Source organism: Halyomorpha halys, unplaced genomic scaffold, assembly GCF_000696795.3.
Source record: "Halyomorpha halys isolate HHAL.00 unplaced genomic scaffold, Hhal_1.1 Scaffold12.1, whole genome shotgun sequence".
Taxonomy (NCBI): domain Eukaryota; kingdom Metazoa; phylum Arthropoda; class Insecta; order Hemiptera; family Pentatomidae; genus Halyomorpha; species Halyomorpha halys.
Window position 1 is genome coordinate 1,504,171 of NW_027109908.1, and position 25,315 is coordinate 1,529,485.

The 25,315-nt window shown below is 29.5% G+C and overlaps 3 protein-coding genes across 5 annotated transcripts in view; 2 read left to right on the plus strand and 1 right to left on the minus strand.

Annotated features, from left to right (window-relative positions):
* The window catches only part of LOC106678993 (juvenile hormone esterase), a 30,337-nt gene extending 20,708 nt beyond the window's left edge, over positions 1 to 9,629 (plus strand). Inside the window, exons 6-11 of the mRNA XM_067048090.1 lie at positions 128 to 324; positions 1,090 to 1,243; positions 3,906 to 4,087; positions 6,194 to 6,332; positions 7,051 to 7,183; positions 9,297 to 9,629. Coding sequence (XP_066904191.1) covers positions 128 to 324; positions 1,090 to 1,243; positions 3,906 to 4,087; positions 6,194 to 6,332; positions 7,051 to 7,183; positions 9,297 to 9,441 — 950 coding nt within the window. The 3' untranslated portion in view covers positions 9,442 to 9,629. The remainder of the gene's footprint in view (positions 1 to 127; positions 325 to 1,089; positions 1,244 to 3,905; positions 4,088 to 6,193; positions 6,333 to 7,050; positions 7,184 to 9,296) is intronic.
* A 2,473-nt stretch (positions 9,630 to 12,102) lies between these two features.
* On the minus strand, positions 12,103 to 15,237 carry LOC106679121 (mitochondrial potassium channel). The gene is made up of 4 exons (XM_014418086.2): positions 14,782 to 15,237; positions 14,426 to 14,687; positions 14,063 to 14,346; positions 12,103 to 12,366 (listed from the first exon to the last, which is right to left on the minus strand). The coding sequence occupies exons 1-4, from the start codon at positions 15,150 to 15,152 to the stop codon at positions 12,225 to 12,227; spliced, it is 1,059 nt and encodes a 352-aa protein (XP_014273572.1). The 5' UTR covers positions 15,153 to 15,237; the 3' UTR covers positions 12,103 to 12,224.
* Positions 15,238 to 15,440: 203 nt separating this feature from the next.
* Positions 15,441 to 25,315, plus strand: part of LOC106679129 (ankyrin repeat domain-containing protein 50) — a 230,589-nt gene continuing 220,714 nt past the window's right edge. For all 3 annotated transcript variants that reach the window (XM_014418098.3, XM_024358971.2, XM_014418099.3), the window contains exon 1: positions 15,441 to 15,771. The gene's annotated coding sequence lies outside the window, so the exon portion shown is untranslated. The remainder of the gene's footprint in view (positions 15,772 to 25,315) is intronic.

Genomic DNA, 25,315 nt, shown 5'->3' on the forward strand with positions numbered 1-25,315 from the left:
AATTTAAAATAATACACACTAGAATGAAAGAAAATCATAACAAAACACATAAAGTTAATACTAGAACAAAGAATGGATAAAGGTTAATTTTGAGAGGTCATTCACTTACTCTCTGGATGATTTTCAGGTTTATTCCATAAAGCCATTGCTAGCAGCGGTTCAGGATACTCACCATGGGCTCTCGCCAAGAATGGTAGAGCACGCTCAACGGCAATCAGGACTGCACATCTTGTTGGATGTCTCAGGAATACAACCAGAGAGATGGTGGGATGTCTTCGTAGCGTTGATGCCTATTATCTAGTAGATCAGAGGCGAACTATGATTGTAACTAAATTTTCACTATTTCTTACATTTACAAATTCATCTTATAAATAATAAATAACATAAATAAATTTTGTAAAATAATTCAGTGCATTGGATTTTAATTATTCTGTCGAGGTGGTTGTGTTAGATTTGACTCCAATTGATATTGTAAAGTACTCTAAAAAAGAAGACCTTGATAACCCATGCTCAAATAGGTAAGGAAGCTGTTAGGAGGTGAATTCCAGCCACCACTGGACCTTGTAGGAGGGTTATTTAGTTCTACAAAGTACTATGTCTGTAGGCACAATGGGGTATGTAAGTGAGAACTGGATGCCAGCATCCGGGCCTTAGGATAGGATTAAAGATGTAGGAAAGAGGAGGTGACCAGAAGGGAACAACTGAATGTGCTTATTTACTGTCCCAAGAATGTACAGTTTTGCCATCATCTCTAGGATAATGATTCTACTAAGAATACAAAAGCAATACATTTACAATTATAATACTATTTACATGTTTATACACACAATTATTGAATTATTTCAATGGGTAAATGAACATAACACAACAGACATTGGTGGTGTTTCTAGGCGGGAGATGCTGAAACGAATGCTCTTAGTTTTGGCGGGCACTCAAAAGTAGCGTCGCTACAATTCATAGCTCAAAATCATCTATTTTAGATGTTAAGATGCATGATAGTGAATATTTATGGTGTATATGTTGAAACTTATAAGCTAAAAAGTCATTATTTTAAATATATATGTATAACTATGCATGTTATGTTCACAGACAAGTTATGTTGATCCTGTATGCCTCTATGTTCCCGTCATAGACCACGGAGCCAATCATCCTTTCCTACCCAACTCCTTGTCGAAGCTACAGCCAGCAAAAGTACCAGTTTTGTTTGGTATAAATTCAGCTGATGGTCTCTTGAAGACTTCATGTAAGTTTCACTTCAGTCATTTAATTTTTTAACAGCTGTTAGTTGTGATTAGCCAGCAGGGCCATTGTCATAACAACTTATGGAGAGAGGAAGAGGTGAAGTGAAATTTAAAATTTCCCAACAATTTTAACTGTATTTATTAACTATATTAAAATATTTCAACTTTTCCTGACTATTTGATTAAATATGTGAAAATGGTTGGGAGATGGAGGGGCAGTCAGTGAAGAGTATAAATAAGTAAAAATTGCTTTATGAAGAGAAGATGTTCAGGGGTGTGGTCAGCAAAGATGAGTGGAATATATAATTTTATTTATGGAAAATAAAATGTGAAAATAGGTAATTGAATAAGTAAGTAAAAATGACATAATTAAGGAAATAAAAAAAAATAAAATAAAATAAAAATAATTTGAAATTTTTATTTTACTTCCTTAATTATGTTATTTTTACTTACTTATATATACATTTTATTTTCCACTTCTTTCATCACTTTAATTTTATTAATTCATTCAGTACAATGATATTCACTTTATATCATTCTGTTTATATATTTTTTTTTATTTATTGGTTGTTATCTAGTTCCTTGTCCTTAGCCCTGATGAAGGCTAGAAATTCTGGCCGAAACGTTGGCACTATTAAATAAGTTATTTCAACTTATTAGTGTTATATTTTGACTGCACCCCTCCCACAACCATCTTCTCCTTATTTAAAGGTTTATAGAGTAAAATTACAAAATAATTAGTGTGAAATAAATAACTATGAAAATGAAAGGTCAAAATATTTTAGAAAGTATACTTGATATTAGTGCTGATAAAGAAGAGAAAATGAAAATTACCTGTAGAGGATATTTCTTTCTTCTTTATTTCAATCTACAGTAAATAATGTTTGATCAAGAGCATCTTCATATCAATCTATGATAAACTATTAAAACCTCATTAAAAATTATTTTATTAGTGCCAACGTTTCGTGGCCAGAACTTCAGGCCTTCTTCAAGGCTAAGAACAGAAAACTAGGTAAGAACCAAAATGAATAAAAGAAAATACAGAATGATACAGATAATGCAGATACATAAGTAGTATTGGAAGAAAATGTATCGTATAAGTATCATAAGAAGATAAAAGCAAAATGAGAATATATTAATATTAAAATTCATTAGCCATTTTCAAACATATTCCCTCTTCACCTCCCTCCTATTCTTAAAATATAGTTTCATGTATACTCACGGAAGTACATGTAATTATTTAAAAAAATTATTAATATTATAGGTTCATTACTGGATGACTTGTATATATATTTAATGAGATATAGAGAAAAACTCTTCCTTATTAAATTTATTTTTATTAATTTAGTTTAAAAAAAAACTGACAGCAATAAGATTATCGTGACTATTATACCTAAGGCTAAGTAAGGAATACAGTTTAATAATGAAATGTGAGGATATTATTATATTAAAATAATTGTTTTAAATACAAAATTTTTGTTGTAAATTAAATATATTGCATATTATGAACTGTGTTAATTTGTATTGTAGAGGACCTAATGATATTTTGATGGCTTCAAAACATTCTTCATGATAAATTAATATAAAGAAATTTATTAAGGAAGAGTTTTTTTTTTTTACTAAAACATATTAAATTTTTTATTTGTTTTTCTCTTATTCTCAACAGTATTTACTAGGTCATTTTTTCGGGTTTTTTATGTCTTGTATTTTAATCTTCAGAAAAACATCTAGATTATCAATTTTACCATTTTTCATTTACACTTTGTTCAGAATGATTCTACAAAAAATTGAGGGTATAAAGTGATCCAAATGTTTTCCCTCAATCATTCTGATTTTTAAATAATATTTACATTAAACGATCCAAACAAAGTTTACCTTTTACCTTTTTTTTAATATGAACATATAATATTCATGTTACTACATATTTTTGTTTATCATTTAAATGTATGATCATATTGATTAATTAAATTAGAGTGAATTAAAAATTCATATTATAAAATACTCAATATTGATTAGTTATAGATATTGAGTATTTTACAATATCAAATTGTAAACATGTTAATTTAAATGAATTAAAAATTCATATTAAATAATTTCTCTTAAAATAAATTGTTGTTTTTCTTGAGTAGTGGCACATATAACGGAACAAAAAGTTTTTGTTTTATTTATTTTGTTTTAAATGGATGTATTCCAAAGATATTACCTAAGCATGGTTCTTTTTGTCTACAGTGGCCTCACTACAGAAAATTCCAAAACTAGTATGGCTGTTAAAAAGTAATCAGAGGCTCTGGTAAAAACTATAGAATACATCTTGGAAGAAGATAGTTGACTAATTTAGATATTCCAAGATAGTAGATTGTAGAAAGAGGGTGACTGTCAATAAAGAAATAAAAATAGTAAAAGAAAACTATTTATTGGTGTTGTTTATTGACAACTCAGTTGTCATCTTTGACAGACCTGACAAAGTGGGGCAAAACATTGTTTTACTATAAATATTTTTTTAATACTATTTTGATACCTTTATTGACCATCACTGGACTATCTTCCTACAATATACAATACATCAGATACAAAATAAACATTTTTTTTTATTTGTCAGATGTGCCAATATTCAAATGAAGCAGCGAAGTGTTAATATTGTATGTGATAATTCTGTATTTCCAGTTTACACAAAATATGGACAATTTGATTGGACATCAATCGATTACCACTTTACGCACTACTTCAAAGAGATATTGCTTCTTAACCCGGAGATAATCGGAATAGAAGAAGAAATAGCAGAAATAAGACAATTTTATTTTGGCTTTGATGAACTCGGTGAATATAGTTTTCATAATCTGACCAATGTAAGTAATTTTTGAAGTTCTTATTTCTTTGTTCTCATCCAGTTTACATATTTATTTTCCCAACAATTATTGTTACTGTTTCTTTGAATTTATAGATTTACATTTTTAATTGAAATTTAATACATCACTGTTAATTAAGCATTTGGTTACATGAGAAAAAAATAAAATTGAAAAAAATAGTTAAGAGAAATATCATTAAAATCTTAGTTATAATGATAGAATATATTTTTAAAATGGATTATGAAATATGAAGAATCTTACAAGTAGATGATAGGTTCTTCAATTCATAAGTTTTTTATTTCTCTAAATATCTTATTCTAAAGAGAAAAAACAAATATTTATCCAAACCCATTCCTTCCAGAGCTGTCTGCTGAGCTGATTTTAAAAATTTTTTAAATTTAAGACATAAAAAGTTATGTAAATGTGACAAGGGCAATATACCTGCAAATAAGTTTTTTAAAAAACAAGGCATCAATATTTAAGGTTATTTCCTTAAAAATGGCCTGAGGGCCGAAACGGAGAGTTTTTTGAGAATAAAAGTTGAGTAATATGGATCAAAATTGTGTATGTTAATAATGAAATAAACCACTCTCAAACAATCATATAATAAATCATTAATTTTGTTATTTTTATTTAATTTTACGTTTCACTGTACATCTTTTTTATTTTCTTTATTTTACATTCTTCATTTTTATATAAATTATCATAATTAGCAAGCAACACCTTAGTTAAATTTAATTTTTACTGTCTATTTACTTACTAGTCTGCATTCATTCATTCCAAGAACCTTACATCTCTGCTTTAAGGAATAAATGTCTTAGTGGAATATTTTTTGAGCTCATCACTTTCAGCTCCACTATATAGAATCACTTAACACCATTTGCAATAAACATGTGATATCTATGGTTACAATGGTTGAAAGTGGGGTCAGGGTCCGTTTCTAGGCTAAAAATTTCATATAACCATAAAAGTAACAAATATTGTCCTCTGTATTGCTAAATTTCTGTAGCATTGTTTTAGGAAAGACAGACTGAAGGATAACACATTTACATACTGTATTGTTTACCTCCGTAAAGCATGAATCACAGTAGCTCTGTGAAATAGAGTAAATAAAAGGGAGAGTTTAAGAACAGCAAATGTTTGGTAATAACAGATTCAAAATAAATGAATTACTGTTCCAAATGAATAATAACTTTTTTTTTTTTGTTCTCCAGTTGGCACAAGAGTCATGCATGTGCTTTTGTTTATCATTTTGAAAATTCATTGTATTCACATATATAAAAAATGATTTTTAATAATTATATGTCAAACCTTTTTGATTTTCTAATGAATTTTAAAGGGGACAACCAATTTAAGGAAGAAGCCTCATATTCTAGGATTCTATCAGAGCCTACAAGCCTATACCTTAGTGATATGTACAGGTCACAGCCTGGTACGTAATGTACTGCAGTTTTCTGGACCTGTCCGCATAAGTGACAAGTTTTATCACGAACTACTCCACAAACATTAAGATGTCTTCTAAGTCTGTAATGAACTATAACCAATTAGCAATCGGAGTTCATTTCTATTTAGGCCTAGCAGCTACTTGGTTCTAGAAGTGGAGGGTTTAGTTATTAGTATCTTGGCCTGTAATCTCCACTCCCTGCCTGCTATCTTCCATTTACAATCAAGGACTTCTTAACACTGATGTCTTTTAGGATTCCTGGTTATGGTCCCTGGTCAGCTTTCTTATAACCAGTTCTTATAACCTTTATATCCAGGAACCCACACTAATTTAACCCCACAAAGAAAATAGTTCTTAAGAACTTTTGTTTTCTTGTCAACGAATAGTTCATTTACATTTCACAGAAGTATCAGAAATTAACACTAGTTTGCATTGAATGACATTCTTGTACAATGCAGCCAACCTACCAGCACTTAATTTCTCACTAACTAAAAATTATTGTTAAAATTGTTACTGTACACATTTATCTCTGGAACAAATGATATTGGACAATATGTCAATTTTTACTTTTCATTAAATACTCTTCTAAATCAGTTTAAGAATTATGACAACAAGTTATTTATTTTACATTACCATGAATGCTACTAATAAGAGAAAATTAGTTATTTACAGATGGTTGGTTTTACTTGCCAATGATACAGGCTTTTAGGAACCATCCGGAAACTGTTTACCTTTATTACTTAGATTATCTTGGAGAGAATTCATATGCTGATGTCTACGGTTCTAGAAGAATAATAGATGGTATGATTTTATATTGCTTGTAATGATAAAATTAATTTAAATTATAAAAACCACTTTCAATTTTTAATTATTACTGAAAAAGTTACAATTTATATTATCTATTAATTAATATTTCTTAACCAGAGGATATAATATATTTACCACCATGGGTATTCATGACCTTCAGTTTAACTTCTTAAAGCGTGTTAAATGGAAAAAGTTATGTTAAATGGAGAAATATTTCCTTATTTTACCATGTTAAAACAGTACAACATAAAACATGGTTGAGAGCGTGTTACTAGATCTGTTAAATGGAGGATGAAGGCATGCAACAGACCAGCTGAGCTCTACATCGTTGTGTTAGGTTACTTGCTCGTAGTTTGTGTTTTGATCATCCTAGTATTGTTTTGGACTTTTTTAAACAAGACAATCAGCTGCCAAATCTTTACATTTCTGCTTTTCACTCCCTTTAGGCATATTGTTATAAATTACTGTAATCAAAACTTAGAAGTATACAATAACAAGAAGTTTTGGAAGAAAAGGTTACTAAACAAGTTGTTAAGAATGTCTGCTAGGAGCTCTCATGCATTTTAACATTTAACATGACTTTAAATAAGGCTGCTCACAATCTTATACTTATAATATTTAACATGGTAAAACATTTTACATTTAACACAATATCATGAATACTCCTAACAAAGAAGTAGAATAATTTCTCAAATATTAAAATTTTCTTTAGGTGCTTGCCACAGGGACGAAACAATTTATTTATTCAATTCAACAAAATACCCAAAATTTCATCAACTATCTTCTAACGATGAACATTTTTCCAAACAGTTGGTCAGAACGTGGGCAGATTTTGCACGTTTCGGGTAAGTTTAATGTTTAGATAAATTATTTTTTATATTTAAACTGGTTATTAAGAGATGAAAATATAGTATAATAGAATTATTTAAAAAATATGATTTGTAACATTATCTGATGATCAGATCCAATCTCTTTACTACCATAATAATTCTTACTAATAGCTATACACTTTTATAATTAGTGTAAAATTTTTTTTTAAAAAGTAACTAAATAATACTGCCTCATAAGAACAGTCCGTTTGACATAGTTGAATTTATGATCTCAAAAAAGAAATAAAAAAAAGTAAGAATCATTTTTATTCATTACTAGAAGACCATGACATAAAAAAAATTAATGCAATCCTTCCCCACCCCACTAAGACCCCCTGGGAGCGACGGTCCTATATAAGTTTTGAAATATTAGCTTAAAAAGAGGAGACTTTAAGATAGTTTAATCGAGCAATATTTAAAAAAGGGGCTGAAATTGGAAAATGTGATGAATGGTTTTCTATTCCTATATTTGAGGATGTATTTACGTTAATTGAATACTATTGGAACTTGGATATCAATAGATATGTTAACTATAGTAACATAAATGGTAACAGCTAACTTCACTATATAATTGTTAATACTGGTCTGATTTAGGTGATTTTTTCTTATTCTTCTAGAAAATTTTATTATCTATGATATTGTCACATCTATAGTACATAAAATATGAATATTTTTTATATAATAACCCTCATTGTGCTTCAACATTAGTATTGTATTGAAACAATTCAGAATGACTGACCTATGAGTGTGGTACATGATTTTTTAGGAGTGAAACAATATATATTCGTTTTTAATACCTCAAAAAACCCTTAAATACAAATTTTAAGGAAAAATCGGAAAATAAAATTTTTTAGCCCAAAATTTTTGCTCTACATTGGACTTTGATTTATTTTGAAAAATTCCCCCCCCCCCCCAAAAAAAATAAATAAATAAAATAACTTCAACCTATCTATCCTTATATCCTATATCTAACCTATCAAACTTAGCAGTGGTTTACGGCTCAATAAACTGCGCTAAAGGGCATGAATCATATCTAATTAAACAGATTGAAACCGGAGATATAGGAGAGATAGGGCATTGAATCTAACTTTTGTCAATGTAGGTTAAAAGAACAGATATTCAGCTTTCCAACAGTTCTATTAATGTAGGAATTAAATAAAATGTAGAGAAGTAATGAACGATTGAACAATGGACATCAGGAGGAAAAAAATACCTCCAAATAAATCAAGGTGAAAAATTTCTTATTTCGAACTTCTTTAAAAAATGGTATTTAGGGGGGAGGGAGTTGAGCTGAGGCTAAAACCGAACTTAATTTGCTTTTTCCTAAAAAAAAAAATTTTGTTTTCCTACTTTACTCTGAGCTACATTATGTTTATTTAATTTTTTGTGAATATAATATCGTTTAATGGATTCATTATTATTTTCCTCTTTTTATTTGGAAAGAAAGAAATCTATTGGTATATAATAACAGTGAAAAAACGTATTCTTTCTGAGCTATGCACCAAAAACTTTTAATTTTATTTATAATTTTTTTTTCTCTCAGAGATAAGGAATTTTCAGTAGCTTTCAATCTTCCCATGGCAACAGGGAACATTTGGATAAAAACACCATATAAATCAGTCCAGTAATTTAAAAAGTTTGTTATAAACAACGATTCAACCCTTTCCCTTTTATATTTATAGATTAATTAGAAAAAAATAGAGACGACACTCTTAGGTCTCAATAGGAGAGTTTATTAAGAATAACCTCAATTATAAAGAATTTACTTACATTTAAAACTCAAAGAAAAAATATTAAATCAAATTTAAAATATAGGCATCATTAACAATAAACATTATTATGTGCTTTCCATTGCCAATGTAATCATGTTTGTCTGTGTGAGTTGTTGATAGCATGAATTAATTAAATAAGAAAATATAATGTTTAAAGTAAATTTAATAAGTTACGTCAGAAATAGAATTGAAGATGTACTTGTGATATATATATCTACGTTTAAAAAAAGGTAATGTATTCATAAATATATTCCATTTACATATAATTAATTTCTTTTATATTCCATTAAAATATATTATGATATTAAATTTTACAGAGACCCAGTAAAGAGTCAAGGCCTCAACATAGGAGATTGGCGTCATAGAGATTATCTCGAAATAGGCAATTTGGGATTTTTAATAAAGAAAGATTTACTTCAAGATGTCATTAAATTTTGGTTTAGATTGACCATGATGACTTAACGTTTTTGTCAAAGTTGAACCTACAGAAATGTTGATATAAATGACACAAATAATTTGGAAGATTTCTTAATAAATGAAATTAATCTATTAAGTAAATAAAAAAAAAATCGAATTAAACAATACAAGAATATAACTTGTAATATCATTACATCAGATTATTGAGAAGTCAATAATTTAAATCAGAAAATGGTAAGAACTAATTAGTATTGAAATATAATTAGTGAGTTAACTAAAATATCATTCATAAATAAATGTTCATTTAGAGATTTCTTAAATAAAATCTTAATTACCAACAGCAAACTGCATAAAAAAACTTAAAATAAAATAAAAATGGCAGGCATAACGATAAACAAAATTAAAAAATAAATTGAGAATGAACAAAATCTATAATGCAACCGGAAGTTAGTAACATTGTATATACTTTGTTTTATTGGAGTATTTAAGTTTAATATTTTATACTTTTGTTATGTATTTATTTATATGTGTTTTGTTATTTTTTTATACCTTATTTGTAAAATATATTTATTAAAAAAATTGTTTTCACTTCTTTTATCACAAATATTCACGATATATTTTGATAAATACATTTAATTTGAATTCTTTTTTCAAAATCGGTTTTCATGCCAACAAAAATGGGTCTACACAGTTTTTTCTCCTAGTAAACGTTAAAATTTTTTCCGAGATTTAGCAGTGATTTTTAAAATTTATTTATTCATACAACTATATTAAAAATACATAGAATAAGTAAATTTGATGTTAGTTATACAATAGCATGATACAGACATGTGGAGAATCTACATAATGATAGAACTTATTTGAGTTCTAGAGGAGATCTTGAGGCCATCTTCTTTTCAGACGCCTAGGAGGATTATCAGTTAATGAAGAGGAAGTGAGGTTAGAAACAAGTGTGTTTGGGAGGGTAGAAAGTTTATCATGGAAGGGTTGGTATTTGGTGCAAATCAAATTGCCAGCATATGTAACAATGAGGTCCTGGTGGATGACTTTATTTGTATCAAAGTAAGGAACGTTAAGGATTTTTGATTGTAAGGATTGTATACAAGAGAAATTTGATGGTTTATTGTAGTCATATAAATGAGTCTTTTGTAATTAGTTGAAAGTTTAGACCATTTTTTCAGTAATTGTCAGAATTGACAAGCAGTTTGCTATCTTTTCTGGGGATTCGAAGTTAATCGATTGTCCAGATGTGTCCTAGGTAACGAATCTGTTCAACAGGAATAAGTGGAGTCTAAAGGATACTGTGGGCAGGAAATCATGGGTTTACGACGAAGAATAAAGATAATTTGGTGGAATTTATTTAATTCCTCCAGTTTTGTTACCATTCGGTAAAATTTAAATGAGACAAAAGATACTGTTGTGAATTTCGGTATAAGGTATATTCGGTATAAATTCGGATTAAATTATAAGATAATGTACAGAGTAGATGATTTAGTAGTTTGCTGAATGGGAAAAAATATAACCAGAAGTCTGAAGAGAACTCTGATGATTATAAATATGTAGACAGATTTATCAGTCTCATCACTCCTCAGTTGGAGTAGATATTAAGAAGCAGAAGTTAATAAAATCAACAAATTTATTTAATTTATAATATAGAACAGAAAATTTGTTTTTATTTACGTATAAATATTATAAAAATGAACAATACTGGTATGGATAAATGCTGTTTCCCAGGGAGAGTTTTCAAGGATTATTGATCCCTAATCATACTGTTTTTATTTAGTTATCATAATTGATCAATGTTATTAAAAAATTTCTTACAGTTCAAAGCAAACCAATTACATTTTATTCTGTCAACACCTAAATATTTATTTAAATGAGTAAAAAAGCTTAATAAATAAGCATATTTTCATACTCCTTACTATTAGACAAAGCATCTTTTCATTTCTGTGTGCATCAAATAATGTTTATGTATTTTCTTGGAATATTATTTTAAGATTTTTTTCTTTTTTATAATGCAGTTATGCTGAAGATGGGGTGTTGAAACCGCGAAACGTTCTGGTTATGAAAAAATTCATATGATAAATGAATGAAACAGGATGTAATTTCCACTAATAGTTCAATGATTTTTTTTTTAATTTCTTGTTTGAATTAATGTCTAGAGTTTAACATTAGTATATAATATGCCAAAGATATTATATACTAATGCATAAGTAATTATTTAGTAACTTGAAATATGAAATATAAAGAAATATTCCACGAAAAATGTTCCTGCGCCAAAACTGCTTTGAAATAAATAATGAAAAATAAATTTATAACTTTTTTTTACTTGAGTTGTAGTATATAATCTTAATATCATTTAAAAATTGTGAATTTGTGCAACCAAACTAGTTAACCTATAGTTTTGACAGTATAGTTATAAATTAATGATTTTGATATAATGATTTTATATTGAAGTATAAATTAATGTAAAAACAGAAGAAAACATCCAAAAATTAAATTATTATTATCTTTGGTTAGAGATTGGTTTAGATCCAGACAACATAATATCCACACTAAACCATGGATTGAAGGTGGCCAAATTTTTTTTCTCCAAGTATAACTTAAATAATACCAACAACAAATACATTATGAATTATTGATGTAGTAATTAATTAAACATTTCAGTAACAATTATGGAATATATTATATAAAAAAGAAATGATATATACATAATTTTAATTTATTTACACTGTACATACAGATAGAACGAGTTCAGAAATATGATAAAATAAATGCTATATGAAAGCGTATAAATTATACATTCTTGATACGGTTATTTTACAAAACTACCTCTGTAAAAATGATATGATAATGGGTAACACAACACCTATTACAGACACACCGATTAATAACATCTTGGTCTCCTGCGACTGCTTCTGTATAAGTAATTCTAGGTCATTGGGGATGGCAACCAACTGGCCATCATACCTAAAACAAAAGTTATACAATAAATATAAAATGTAATTATAAAATATAAAAAATTTAAAATTAAAAAAAGTAGACATTTCTTAGTTTGTGTTCTAATATTCTGTTTTGAGATGTTTAGATTCAGCATCCTTAACTAACTTTGGATGGATCATTAAATTTTTTTTGCTCATCATTAAGAAACTATACAGCCTCAGAGTGGGAATTTCAAGATTCATTTCTAGAATAAGTTAGAATATAGAAAAAGTTTCAATATTTATAGAAAGAGTGTAAAATGTCCTATACATAAAAAAAAATAAAATAAAAAAAGGAACATAGTAAGCTAAATAAAATTATAAATACAAATGAATATTTTATAATTTTCTTACTTGCTGTGTTTCTCTTTTTTTTTTTTTTACATATAGATAACATTTTTCACTCTTTCTTTTTATATTCTAATTGTTTTATCATATTTAAAATGTTGGTATCTTGTCCCAACGTTTGTTACCAATAAATAGTTAATCATCACTAATTTGTACCTTTTTTGATGCCTATTCGGACTATATTCCTACAATCTATTACATAAGGTTAACTATAAATTTTATTTCTTCATGTGTGCTTTTCCTAACCTCACATTTTCCTATTCTGAACTATAAATTTAATTAAAAAAATAAATAAATACCTATAGCATACATACCTACAAGTGTATGTAATGTGGAAATTTTCTTCAAGAATTCAATTTTATGATATTGAAATCAAAATTATTTAATTTAGGCTAAAAAAGATAGAATATGCAGTTTTATACAACAAAAATCTAAATCGTTTAATTTAGCCAAAAAATAGCAAAACAATATTAAATTTCAATATATCATCTTATAGATAGTGAACTGAATAGCTAATAGGTTTAAAATATATTACACACAATGGAATAAAATGTAAATACTTTTAATTCTCTAACAGCACTCTTGCTATACAGGGATTTTGGGTTTGTTTTCACTTTCTGCAAGTAGTAGCGATTATTAGGCCGAACTAGAACTAGTTGATGAGATAGGAATAATTGAGGTTGCAGCATGAATCATAAAACTGAATATTAATTGTTAGTTTCATGATATTATTACATATTTGATTTTTCATAAATCTCAGTAAAAATTGTAAATAAAATTTATTTACTATTTCATAACTTTAACTCAAAAGAATTGATTAAATGAAAAACCTTAAAAAGTCTGAATTCATGCAGTGATCTTGAAAGCTGCAATATTGTGCAATATAATTAGTTCTGTATTCTATAATGAATATAATGTCCTTTTCATAATTAAAATTTCTGTCAAGGTTTGTCTGAACTTAAAGCTAGGGATGAGTAAAGACGCAATTGCATGAAAATCCAGTCTTTAGTTCAAACATAATATAACATAATAAATGTATTTTATCTAATTTAGTGATTACAGCACAAAACTCAAAGATTTTGGGAACTGGAAAAATAAGAAGTAATTTAAGGAATATTACTTGATGTAAGATAAATTGTTAAAAAGAAGTAGTTCTTAATTAACCCAAAGCAACAAGTTATCATACTAAAAACTTGCAAAATGCGTTGAATCTAACAGTAGCAAATTAAATTCTAAAGCCTAGCATCTGAGTTTTCATTGTTAAGTAAATATTATGTAACTAATAATAAAAATTATATTTAACATATAAGTAATTATTATTTCACTTTATAGCCTACCTTTGAAAGGAATTCAATAATCCTTTCAATTCCTCAACCTTATTTTCTAAAATTTGAACATTCTTTTCTGTATTCTCAGTAGGAAATGAATGCTTGGCGTTTATTGTATGCAGAAGACTATCTAACTGAACTTTAACATTTTCTTGTTCTTTCTCACTAACTAATGTGTTTACTGTATTTTTCATTTCTGTTACAATAGAAGATAATTGCTGTTCATGTTGGTTAAGTAGAGTTGCAGTGTTTACATCAAACTTCATTGTATCCTTACTGGTCAAATCATATACCTGAAAGAAATATCCGCAGCATAAAATAGTCAAAGAAACACATACACACAAAAAAAAAATTGAATTACAACAATCTTACCAGTTTTCTTAATTCTTTCATTTTAAATTCATTATTAATTGAACTTCCAGCTATTCCTATTACAGTCCCAATGATGGATCCGATGATAGACCAATACTTTGTTCTTTCAGCCTGTGCCCTTTCCTTCTCATGGCTCTCCTTCACACAAGCTGAGAGTGTAGTGAAACCATCCCGTTCTTCCCTCTCCACTAAAGCAAACTCAGCATTAAGTTTCCTTTCCTCTTTTAATATAGCATGTTCAGCAGTAATCAACTGCAGGTACCTGATAAAGAGGAGTACTGTAATTTCATTAGTATATTAGGTACATAAATATTTAAGATAATGATTGTTGTATTGAATATAAGATATAAAAGAACCTTTCTTCTCCTCGGGTTGTAGTGTCCAGCTCAGAGTAAATTTCTTTGAGCTTGTTCTGAATCCTATTTAGTTCTTTAGCCATTTCACGCCTTTTTTCCTGGGCGAATACAAATTTCTCCTGCGCTTCAATAACCTTATTCTGCATAATTCTGACTTCATCCATACCTGTCACCTCCTCATACCATGCTACCAGATCGTTAAACTTATTTTTTATATAATTTACTCTATTGGATGGATTGATTTCATTAGGCATAACATTAGGATTTAAGGAATTAAAGGAATACTTCCGGCTAAAGTAATGGTTATACTGAAATATTTTTCGATGAGTCGGTTTTAGTCGAAATTTTGAATAATACTTTAACAAGGACATCACAAGAAAAAGAATCTATAAAAATTGTAATTAAAAACACTACAGTAAGTTAAGAATAAGGTTTATAACCTGCTTGGAGGAAGGTTACTCTGTTGTGAGAACTTCTCCTAAATATTACCTTAATATAGTAATTTTTTAATAATACTAACTTTTTTAAATTTCTATTAATTTAATTTATTTTTTACTCTATAATTTTTTCGGAAGAAATTACAGAATATTTTGCAAATTTAAGTAGATGCTGTCACCACTGATGATTAATGGGAATTTCGTAGTGTCTGGTGTCTACCATGGCAGTTCAGTGTTTTGCTCCGTCTGTCTGGAGGCGTGTGGTTCGGTCTCAAGATATATTTTAGCAGCCGGTTCGTCTTTATGGTTTTATATTGATCTATCCTCTTTAGTTGTGACAATTACCCCTCTAATAATGCTGCAGGTGTCAAAAATATTCGTTTGAAGTGTTGATTATTAGTGTTGAAATGTCATTTGTGTTGAGTGAATCAATTGCGAAAGGATAATTTTTTAGATTGACTCTGTTTACTGACATTGGATTGCTCCTGAATTAAACTGTAGAGATATCCTATCAATCCTGTTTATTGGTGATTCTAAACAAGAGCTATCATAGGTAAGTTGTGATTCAATCTTTAATCTTCAAAATATTGTTTTTCTTGCTTGATGTTTGTTTTACTAAGTTTTTTCAACAAATATTATGTCTTAATATAAGCTGACAGATTGATCTGACCTCAATGTATCAGTTTATGTTGAGGGCATTGGCTTCATGTATACAGTTTAATATTTATTCTTACATTAATACTTGTTTACATTTTTGTAAAACTGTATTAGATTAACTTTTGAAAAAGTTTTAGAAATCAAATAAGTAGTATTCCAATTCATTCCAGACTAGTAATTACCTATCAATGAATTTTTTTTTATTTTTGTAAATCTTCCTTAATTGTCAAAATTTATATAATGGCCCCCTTGGACCCATTGTTTAAGCATATAATATTTTATGAAAAGAATATTTTTTTATCATAATCAAGTAAGTTTGAACATAACTGCAGTTTGTATTGAACATTGTTTTTAATTATGTTTATTGTGTGGATGCATTTATTTATTTTTTTGATAGTGCATTTGTTATGTTGTAGGTTGTTAATTAATGTTATCTGATTTTATTGACATGTTATATATTTTGAATTTAATTTTTGTATTAGCTGTGTAATTTTGTTGTTCAAATTTTGATTTCAATCAATTTAATCTAAAGATTGAACTTAAATTTTGAGTGAACCTGGAAAGGTGACCTTTGTTTAGTTATCTGACAAGTCTTTTTATTAAGTTTTTAATGGTTGTCTTAGATACATAATATTTGCCTGTTTGGGTAAATTACGTTAAATTTTACAATGCAAAAATTCAATTATTAAGTTTCATAAAATTGAAACATTGTTAGTCTTAAAATACAACAGATTAGTTCAGAATTTAATACCATTTTACTTGTTATTAAGGATAATTATATACGAAATGAGGAATGTCTGTTCATGTTGCATTATCGGAGAATTTTTTAGGCCAAATGGAGCTCGTGAAAGTGTTCTAGACGCTTATGATTTGCAGCTGCAATTCCTCGTTGTAGGATCGTAAATATATTCAACCCCTAGAGAAATCTAGTGATAAGCCTGTTGGGTTGAAATGTTTTAATAAAGTTCCATTGTACATCTCTTTTTTCCAATCCTAGTTATTACTATATGTCAAATCAGTGGATTACAACGTTGAGCATGAATTTTTTAATGTAGTAATAACAATTAATTGTTTATTATTATGTATTATTTTATTAAATGTATTGTCTATCCGCTTGGAATGTAGGTATGTTTAGATTGATTTCAATAACTTGTGTCCTACCTGGGCGACAAATTACATCGATATATCAATAAACAGGTGTCGAACTCGACAGCTGATATAGCAGACAACACAAGGGCCAATGACTGAAGTGTTGGTTAAGGGAAGGTCCTGCCGGTACAAGATCTTGGGGGAAAATTTTTTTTTTATTAATTTAATAAAAATTACTTATAGTTATAATAATAATAATAAAGGCTTAACGAACCCGAAGGTTCTATGCCGATACCACCAAACGCTCTCTGCATACATCCTTCTAGTGATGCTCCTCCAAACCCAATTCCACTAAATATGTTAACACAATCCTCCCATCTACGTTTCGGTCTACCCCTCGGACGTTTACCCGTTGATTCAGTGTTTACTACCATTTTAGGGATCCGGTCGTTACTAACCCCTACAACGTTACACGTCCATCTTATGCGCCGCAATGCTATAACTTGAATTATATTTACCGGGTGTAGGTCCCTTAATTCAGCGTTATGTAATCCTCTAAATTCTGCCGTCAATTCATCCTTTTACGGTCCGAATATTTTGCGTAATACTTTATTTTCGAAAACCCTAAGACGCTGTTCATTCCTTAGTGTATGAGGCCACGTCTCACATCAATAAAGAACAGTGGGAAGGATAATGGTTTTGTAAATTTTAATTTTTAAGTTTTTCGATAGGAGGCGCGAGCTAAGCAGTTTCGAAATTGAAAAATAACATACGTATACGTATAGTTAGTAGTCAAAATTAATGAGTATGCCAAATATAGTTATGGAGGAAACAAAAGGGTGGCTGTTTCGTAATAGAACATAATTTAAAGTAGTGTAAATTTGCTAAAATATGAGGTATGCTAATAGAGCTATTTACGTTCAATAGTTTCCTAGATACAGTTTTTTAAAAAGCAACATTTTACGAAATATATACTGAACAATCACTAGTTAGTAATTTTTTCATGGGAAATGTTTGTCTCAGCAATTATTCGATGTAGAGATGTCTATTAGCACTCAAATTAAAGCTAGTTTAATGTTCCGTAGAGTAGTTTACGATTTCTATCTTTGTAGGAGTAGTAGTTTTGATGATATTCGACAAAGGGAATTCACAAAATGTTGATTTCTGGCTGTTCTGACAAACATTTTGACTTATTAAATATATCTCGGGAACCACAAGGCGTACAAATGTCTGCCAGCACTCAAATTAAAGCTAGTTGAATTTGATTAAATTCACGAATTATTTAATTCTATTTATTCGGATAATCTTTTTGATTTATCAAAACATTTATCTCAGGAACCATAAGACATAAAGATGTCTATTACCACTCAAATTAAAAATAGTTTAACGTACTATAAAGTAGTTTATGACAGGCATTTTCGTAGGAGTTGTAGCTTTCAGGATATTTGCTAAAAAGAAATTGATTTATAGTTGTTCGGACAAAATTTCATGTAAAAAATTCATATTCGTTTGCTTATATCATATAAACCACATTGTACTAAGTTAAGTTATCTTTATTTTGAGTGCTGTCAGGCATCTGTATGTGTAATACTTCGTGAAATATATTTGTTATTAAATCAATATTTTTGTCTAAACAACTAAAATAAAACATTTATTTTGTCAAATACCACAAAAACTACTACTCCTTCGAAGATAAACGTTATGAACTACTTTATAGTACATATTCAACTTCAGTGCTCGCAGACATTTGTACGTCTTATGGTTCCTGAGATATATATATTTTATAAATCAAAATCTTTGCCCGAACAACTAGATATTAACATTTTTTGAATTTATTTTGTTGAATATCATGAAAACTAATACTCCTATGAAATTAAACATTATGAAATACTTTATAGTGCATTAAACTAGTTTTAATTTGAGTGCTAATAGACATCTGTACGTCTAATGTTTTTTGAGATATAAATTTCCCACAATAAATTCACAACTGCTACTTTTTTAGTACATTTTTATGAAAATTTGCTTTTAAAAATCATATCTCGGGAACTATTGAATGTAAATAAACAGCTCTAATAGGGCATATATTTGATCAAATTTACTCTACTTTAAATAATGTTCTATTAGGTTTTGTAGTGTTGTTAAAGTTATTGTGATATGGAGTTCCGAATGAAAAATGATTTTTTTAAATATTTTGAAACAGCCGCCATTTTTTATTCCAGTTTAATATACTTGACAAACTTATTAATTTTTACTAGTAATTATAAATACTTTCCATTAAAGTAATCATAAATTAAGGTGAAATAACTGACTTTCTTCTTTCACTTGGGCTCTTGCGCTGTTACGCACATTCCAAGAGCCTGGGGAAAAATATTACTTTACCTCAATGTTTGGATTAATGAAAACTATATGTAGTTACTAGTCTAAGTTGATGACAATGCCGACATAGTCGGGGGGGGGTTCTCAAAAATTAAAGTTTTCATTGCCACTTAAATCATGTATTACTTCTTTCTAGTCTCTTTATGTAATTACATAAGTTTCTTGTGATCTTGTTTGAAGCAATCGCATTTATTAGTTGAATATAATTAATGGATCAGAGGAATGAGGGGGCCCAAGAGATAAAGATGGCACTGGCCAGGCCAACTACTGAAGGGACTTTTTTTTTGTTCTGATCCCTTCAAAAAACAGAAAAATAAATTTTCGAGGTGGGTTATTTACTTAACTATTCTGACGGCCTACTTAACTGAAGTTCTCTACAATGCGTGATCTATTTATAAGGTAAAGTAGTTTACAAGGAAGATTACTAAATAGGATGAGACTAACGGGTAACAACTGCTATGGTAACCTCGTCCTACCGGGTACTATTCCGATAAAAACGAGTGAGGGATGCAGACCTGGAGGGTAACTTGCCTCCAGAGTCATACAGGAAGGTACCTTCGAATGCCTGGAGGGTAGCTAGCCACTGGAGCTCACGAAGGGAAAACATGTAGAGGAGAGAGGTCATGTCAGGGGTTAACAAAAAACTAGTCTGAAATCAGGATCGGCTCTGAACCGAAAGTGTCTCAAGCACAGGCCGTGGATCAATGATATTCTCTGATCTGTGATCTGTAATTTATTAGGGGTTCTTCAAGACCCCTATTTATAGGCCTAGTGCATACAGCTGTGACCGAGAAGCAGTATTTTCTTATCTGCTTGAGGTAGTTTCGTCCGTTATTTGGCATCGTTTATTTATTATTTTATCGACATTGCTATGTAGTTTGTAAAAAAATTAATAATATGTTTTTATAAAATACAATAATATATAAATTTGAGAGCTTCTGTGAGGCTTGAGGGGCTGTGCTCTAGTGGATTGTAGTCGAACTTCTTGTTCCTCTCGCTACAATGTGAATTATAAACGCATTATGTGAAAGAAAAAAAAACATAATTCAAAGTGAATACTGCCTTTTTCTACCGTGGGTACTTGAAGATCTTAGTAAAATACTTATCGATTTATTGAGGAAACTTATGGAAGTTATGAACTGATAAATAAAGTAGAAATAATAAAGATAATGATAAGAAGAAAATTAAGCAAACGAAGAGGGAATGGGGTAAGGTGGGTTAGAGAAGAAAGGACTTAAGGAAGGGTAATGTTCATACCATTTCCAGGACCCTTTCTACCCTGCCACCTCGCTGGAAGGAGGGATGGGGTTAATTTAATGTGGCTTCGTGTGAGCTTCAGCTGTTTTGCTGTTTCCAGTTGTATTTGGTTGTGGATGTGCGTCATGTTACGTCTCCCTAGTGATGTTTCTCTGCAGATATTCTGTAATATGCTGGGATTTTAGGGCTGTTGGGTACAAGAACTGAAGAGACTATTGTTTCTCACTTTATAAATAGTGCCACAACTACTTAAAGCACATGCCGCAATTGTGAAACTCTTAATGGAGTGTTTTATTGGTTGAAAAAGTGGGCAGAACGTGATCATTGCTTATCTGTGTTACTATTGATCATAAAACTAACGGGGGGAAGGGGGCCTGGATTGCGGGCCCCATGGACCGTAAGTGTAAAGATGGCACTGGATTTGAATGAGTCACTCACTAAAAAGAGTTGGTGAGTGGAATTGGCTAATGAGCAGATCGCTGTTGTCTGGTTGGCAAGGATTCGAAATCACGCCTATTAAACTAAACCTCAACATGAGGCCTTGAGTTAATTATTTCCATCTTTTCTAATTCATATAATAAGAGTAATTGTATTATATTATGCAATTTTATTTAATTGTAGGAAGATAGTCAAAATAGTAATCGAAAACTATTTATTGTTAATTAATGTTTCGCCCCACTTTGGGGTTCGTCAAGACTGTCTCATTGAAATGGAGATGACGACTCAATAATTTTATTGTAATTTTTTAATATTAATTTTTGTATAAGTTTTTTTTTATTGATTTGATCCCTTAGGTTTATTCTGCAACATATTATTCGGTCACAATATGAGGGTTCCTTATAAGAACGAAATTGGATCTACAAGAGACCTAAAAAAGCTCTCGGTTGTCTCAGGGTAGCTGCCATGTGCAGGCTTCTCTGAGTTTTTGCACATCCTTTCGACCCGTATGGATTCGTTTTCTTATCCGCTCTTCGTGGGAAACGACAAATATCACTATCTAAGAGGCTGAATTGTTCTTTTCAGTTTTCTATTATATGGCTAATATTAAAAATGATTATTGGTCAATATAATATTGAGTCGAGCGTCTTTTTTTAAACAGATCCAATTATTAAAATTGTGAGGTGTAGATAGTTGACCGTAGATTAATGATTGGAGAAGTTTGTCGGGGGGTGCGATCAGCAAAGAACAACATAAATAAACAAAACCATATTTATTTATTTTATTTTTTTATTTATTTATTTTTTTGCCTACATGATATTATATTTCATCTGTCACTGTTTTCAATTTACTACCATACAATTCCACGAATATCAATCAATTAAAATTTTGTACTATTCAATTATCAATTTTTTATCATTTATGATTTAATTCAATATTTTGTATAATTCTTAATTTGTTTATATACTATTCCTTTTCAATTGTATGTTACTCTAAATGTTGTTGTTATCTCTTTTGTTCTACAGCCCTGATGAAGACCTGAAACTCAGGTCGAAACGTCGGCATAAAATAAATAAATATGGTTTTGTTTATTTATGTTGTTCTTTGCTGATCGCACCCCCCGACAAACTTCTCCAATTATTAAAATTGTCTTGTAAAATGGATGGTGTTTTTGATTCGACTCATTTTTATTATTTTCTCGCTTTTACGGGTTTAGTATTAGGAGGGAGACCAGAAGTGCATCCATCTTCATATTCTTCTTCTTTTTTTTTTTTAATGTTTAAAAATTTCTGATTATGCCGTGACTAGGAGAACGGAATGTTGAACCTCTCTTAATACATCATTCGGTAATTTTAATTTGAAATAGTAAATTTAAGTAATTTACTGCCATTGTCGATTTTGGTATTATTCCATTAATAGATATTATGATTGGAGAAGTTTGTCGGGAGGTGCGGTCAGCAAAGAACAACATAAATAAACAAAACCATATTTATTTATTTTATGCCGACGTTTCGACTGTTGTGGTTATCATTTTGTGAATTTATTTTTTCGAAAATCATAAATTAAATTACTACAAATTACAAATTTACAAATTACTACTCCTACAAAGATAAACTATTACACATTAAACTAACTTTAATTTGAGTGTTAATAGACATCAGTATGTCAAATGGTTCCAGAGATATAAATTTGTCAAAATAAATTCACCAACTACTGATTATATATTTTCAGTGCATTTTTTATGAAATGTTGTTTTTTAAAAAGCTATATCTCGCGAACTATTGAATGTAACTATGTCTATTGGGCTCATACTTTTGCAAATTTACTCTGCTTTAAATGATGTTCTCTTAGGTTTTCTAGTGTTGTTTTAAAAATATAGAGCTCCGAATGAATTTTTTTTTTTTTAACGTTTTGAAACAACCACCTTTTTTTATTCCCCCTACGTATACTTGGTAGACTCATAAATTTCGACTCGTAATTATAAACAATTTTCATTAAACTAATGAAAAATTGGGGTGAAATAACTGTTTTTTTTCTCATGGCCTCTTGTACTAATGCTAGTCCGTTAATTTCCTTGTTCTTACTCGTCTATAAGCCAATTAATTTATTTTTATGTATAGTACTTATTCAGCTTACTTATATATATAAGTAGAAAATTATCCTTACTTCATTGGAACACTTTTAGAATGGTTTTGCGATGAAAGGTACTAAAGTTAGCCTTGTACGAGTCACACTCTGGAAGAGAACAAACATGGCGGTTAAATTAAGACCCTTATTGAATGATTGAAAAACTTGTTTACTTTCCTCTTCTCCAAAGGGTATTTTTAGTCTCGTATCAACTGAACTTGAGTTAGCCAAACGGTCTTTATTTCATTGGCATGTTTGTATCCATTCCACCATGTTTAGGGTACTATTCACCGTTCTGGAATAAGTCAGAAGTGCTGTTCAAATCTTTAGTGTTCCATCTAATTTGCCTTTATTTTGGAAGATTATTTGTTGAAAATAAGAAAAAAAATATGATCTGGATTATCTCTCTAAGAAGTCTGGTGAGTCAATTCTTTTAAAAATTTTTGAGGTTAATCACTTCCATTTTTTGAATGAATTATTTATTATTTATTCATGATATTTTACAACGTTTCGGGACCACTGTCCCATATTCATGCACTATAAAAACCTATAACAATAATAAAACTAACATAACATCAATCTTCATCCTTATATATTTTAATTTATACAATAATAATCACCTCTTGATTTCATATGGGAAATCATGTCAACCATTTGTGTATCTTTACTTCTCTCTGGCACAGCCATCATTCTACATTTCTTACTACCTCTTTGGGCCTTATCTCATGTCCAGTGTGCTGTTTAAAAAATATGCATATTATAACCATCACACAATCAATGTTTAATTTTTTCATTTTTAATCTAATTTCTGGCATACGGAGGTGTTATCCTATAAGTTACTATCATATTCTAACCAGAGTGGGAAGCCCGAGTTTTCATTTCGAGGGGTCGCTACGAATTGAAAGTCAACCGCCCGGGCCGAAATCGAGCAGGCGCCTTGCAGTTATAGTACAAGAGCCGGGAAGAAAAAAAATTCACCCCAATTTTTTATTACTTTAATGGAAATTCTGTATAGTCAAAACAGATAGTCTGCCAAGTATAAGTAGGGGAAATAAAAAGTGGCGGCTGTTTCAAAACGTTAAAAAACATTAATTTTTCATTCGCAGCTCTATGTCTTAAAAACATTTACAACACTACAAAACCTAATAGAATATTATTTAAAGTAGAGTAAATTTGATAAAATATGAACCTTTATGTTTTATCTTAAATTTTTTTTGTGTATTCCCGCTAGTTTGAATGCTACAAACTTTAGTGTAATAGAATAATTGGTGCATATTTAAAGCTATTAATAAAGCTGTAATGTCCTTTATAAAGGTCGGAAAATTATTATTCATAACGTAATGTATAGCGACAAAGAAACGTTCCGACACGAGTTAACAACTCTTGTATAATCTAAGATGAAATTTAATCTTTCTTATCTTATGTCCGTCTTGGCCTTTATGATCGTGATACTGACGTCCTTGCATCTTTCAGGTAATGTTGCACCCGTCTCAGCTTTCTGCTGACTAGGGATAATGATGTTCTTATGCAGAATGATCGTACATGAATGATGCTAAATCGATATTTCTGTTAGAATATATATATATTTTTAAATATCTTTATTGAAATTTACAACTATATATTACATAATACATTCAGTAAATATGATCTTGGTTAAAATGGAGTGTAGAGCAACTACCCATTGGTAGGTTTCTACAGTCCCACCTGTCAAACAATCGATTTATTGAATGAAATATTCAACAGTCTTTTGATCTTAAGATTCGGGGACAGTCCCATGACCTCACGTGATTATTTTTTGTGGGGTTATGTTATATAATTTTTCATATATATTTATTTATTATCAGATTGGGCTTATTTCATTATTGTTATAAATATATCTGGTTTTTAACAATATCTAATATTGAGGTTCAGTCTTTTGAACAACACCAAAAGATTTACCATGTTATAATTATGGAATAATTTTAATTAGTAAAAAAGTAATCAAAATAACTTTTACAAAAGAAATAATAATATAGATACCTCACTGACCTTCTACGCCACAACCCCTGATGAAGACCTGAAACTCAGGTCGAAACGTCGGGATAAAATAAATAAATATGGTTTTGTTTATTTATGTTGTTCTTTGCTGACCGCACCCACCGACAAACTTCTCT

Bases quoted from the DNA above. Each gene is read 5' to 3' on its own strand.
- LOC106679121 (XM_014418086.2), bottom strand. From the start codon at position 15,152: ATGTCCTTGTTAAAGTATTATTCAAAATTTCGACTAAAACCGACTCAT. The intron at 14,688-14,781 runs GTTCTTTTATAT...CCTCTTTATCAG, and splicing joins ACAACCCGAGGAGAAGAAAG to GTACCTGCAGTTGATTACTG. The intron at 12,367-14,062 runs GTAGGCTATAAA...CTTTTGTTTTAG, and splicing joins TTATTGAATTCCTTTCAAAG to GTATGATGGCCAGTTGGTTG.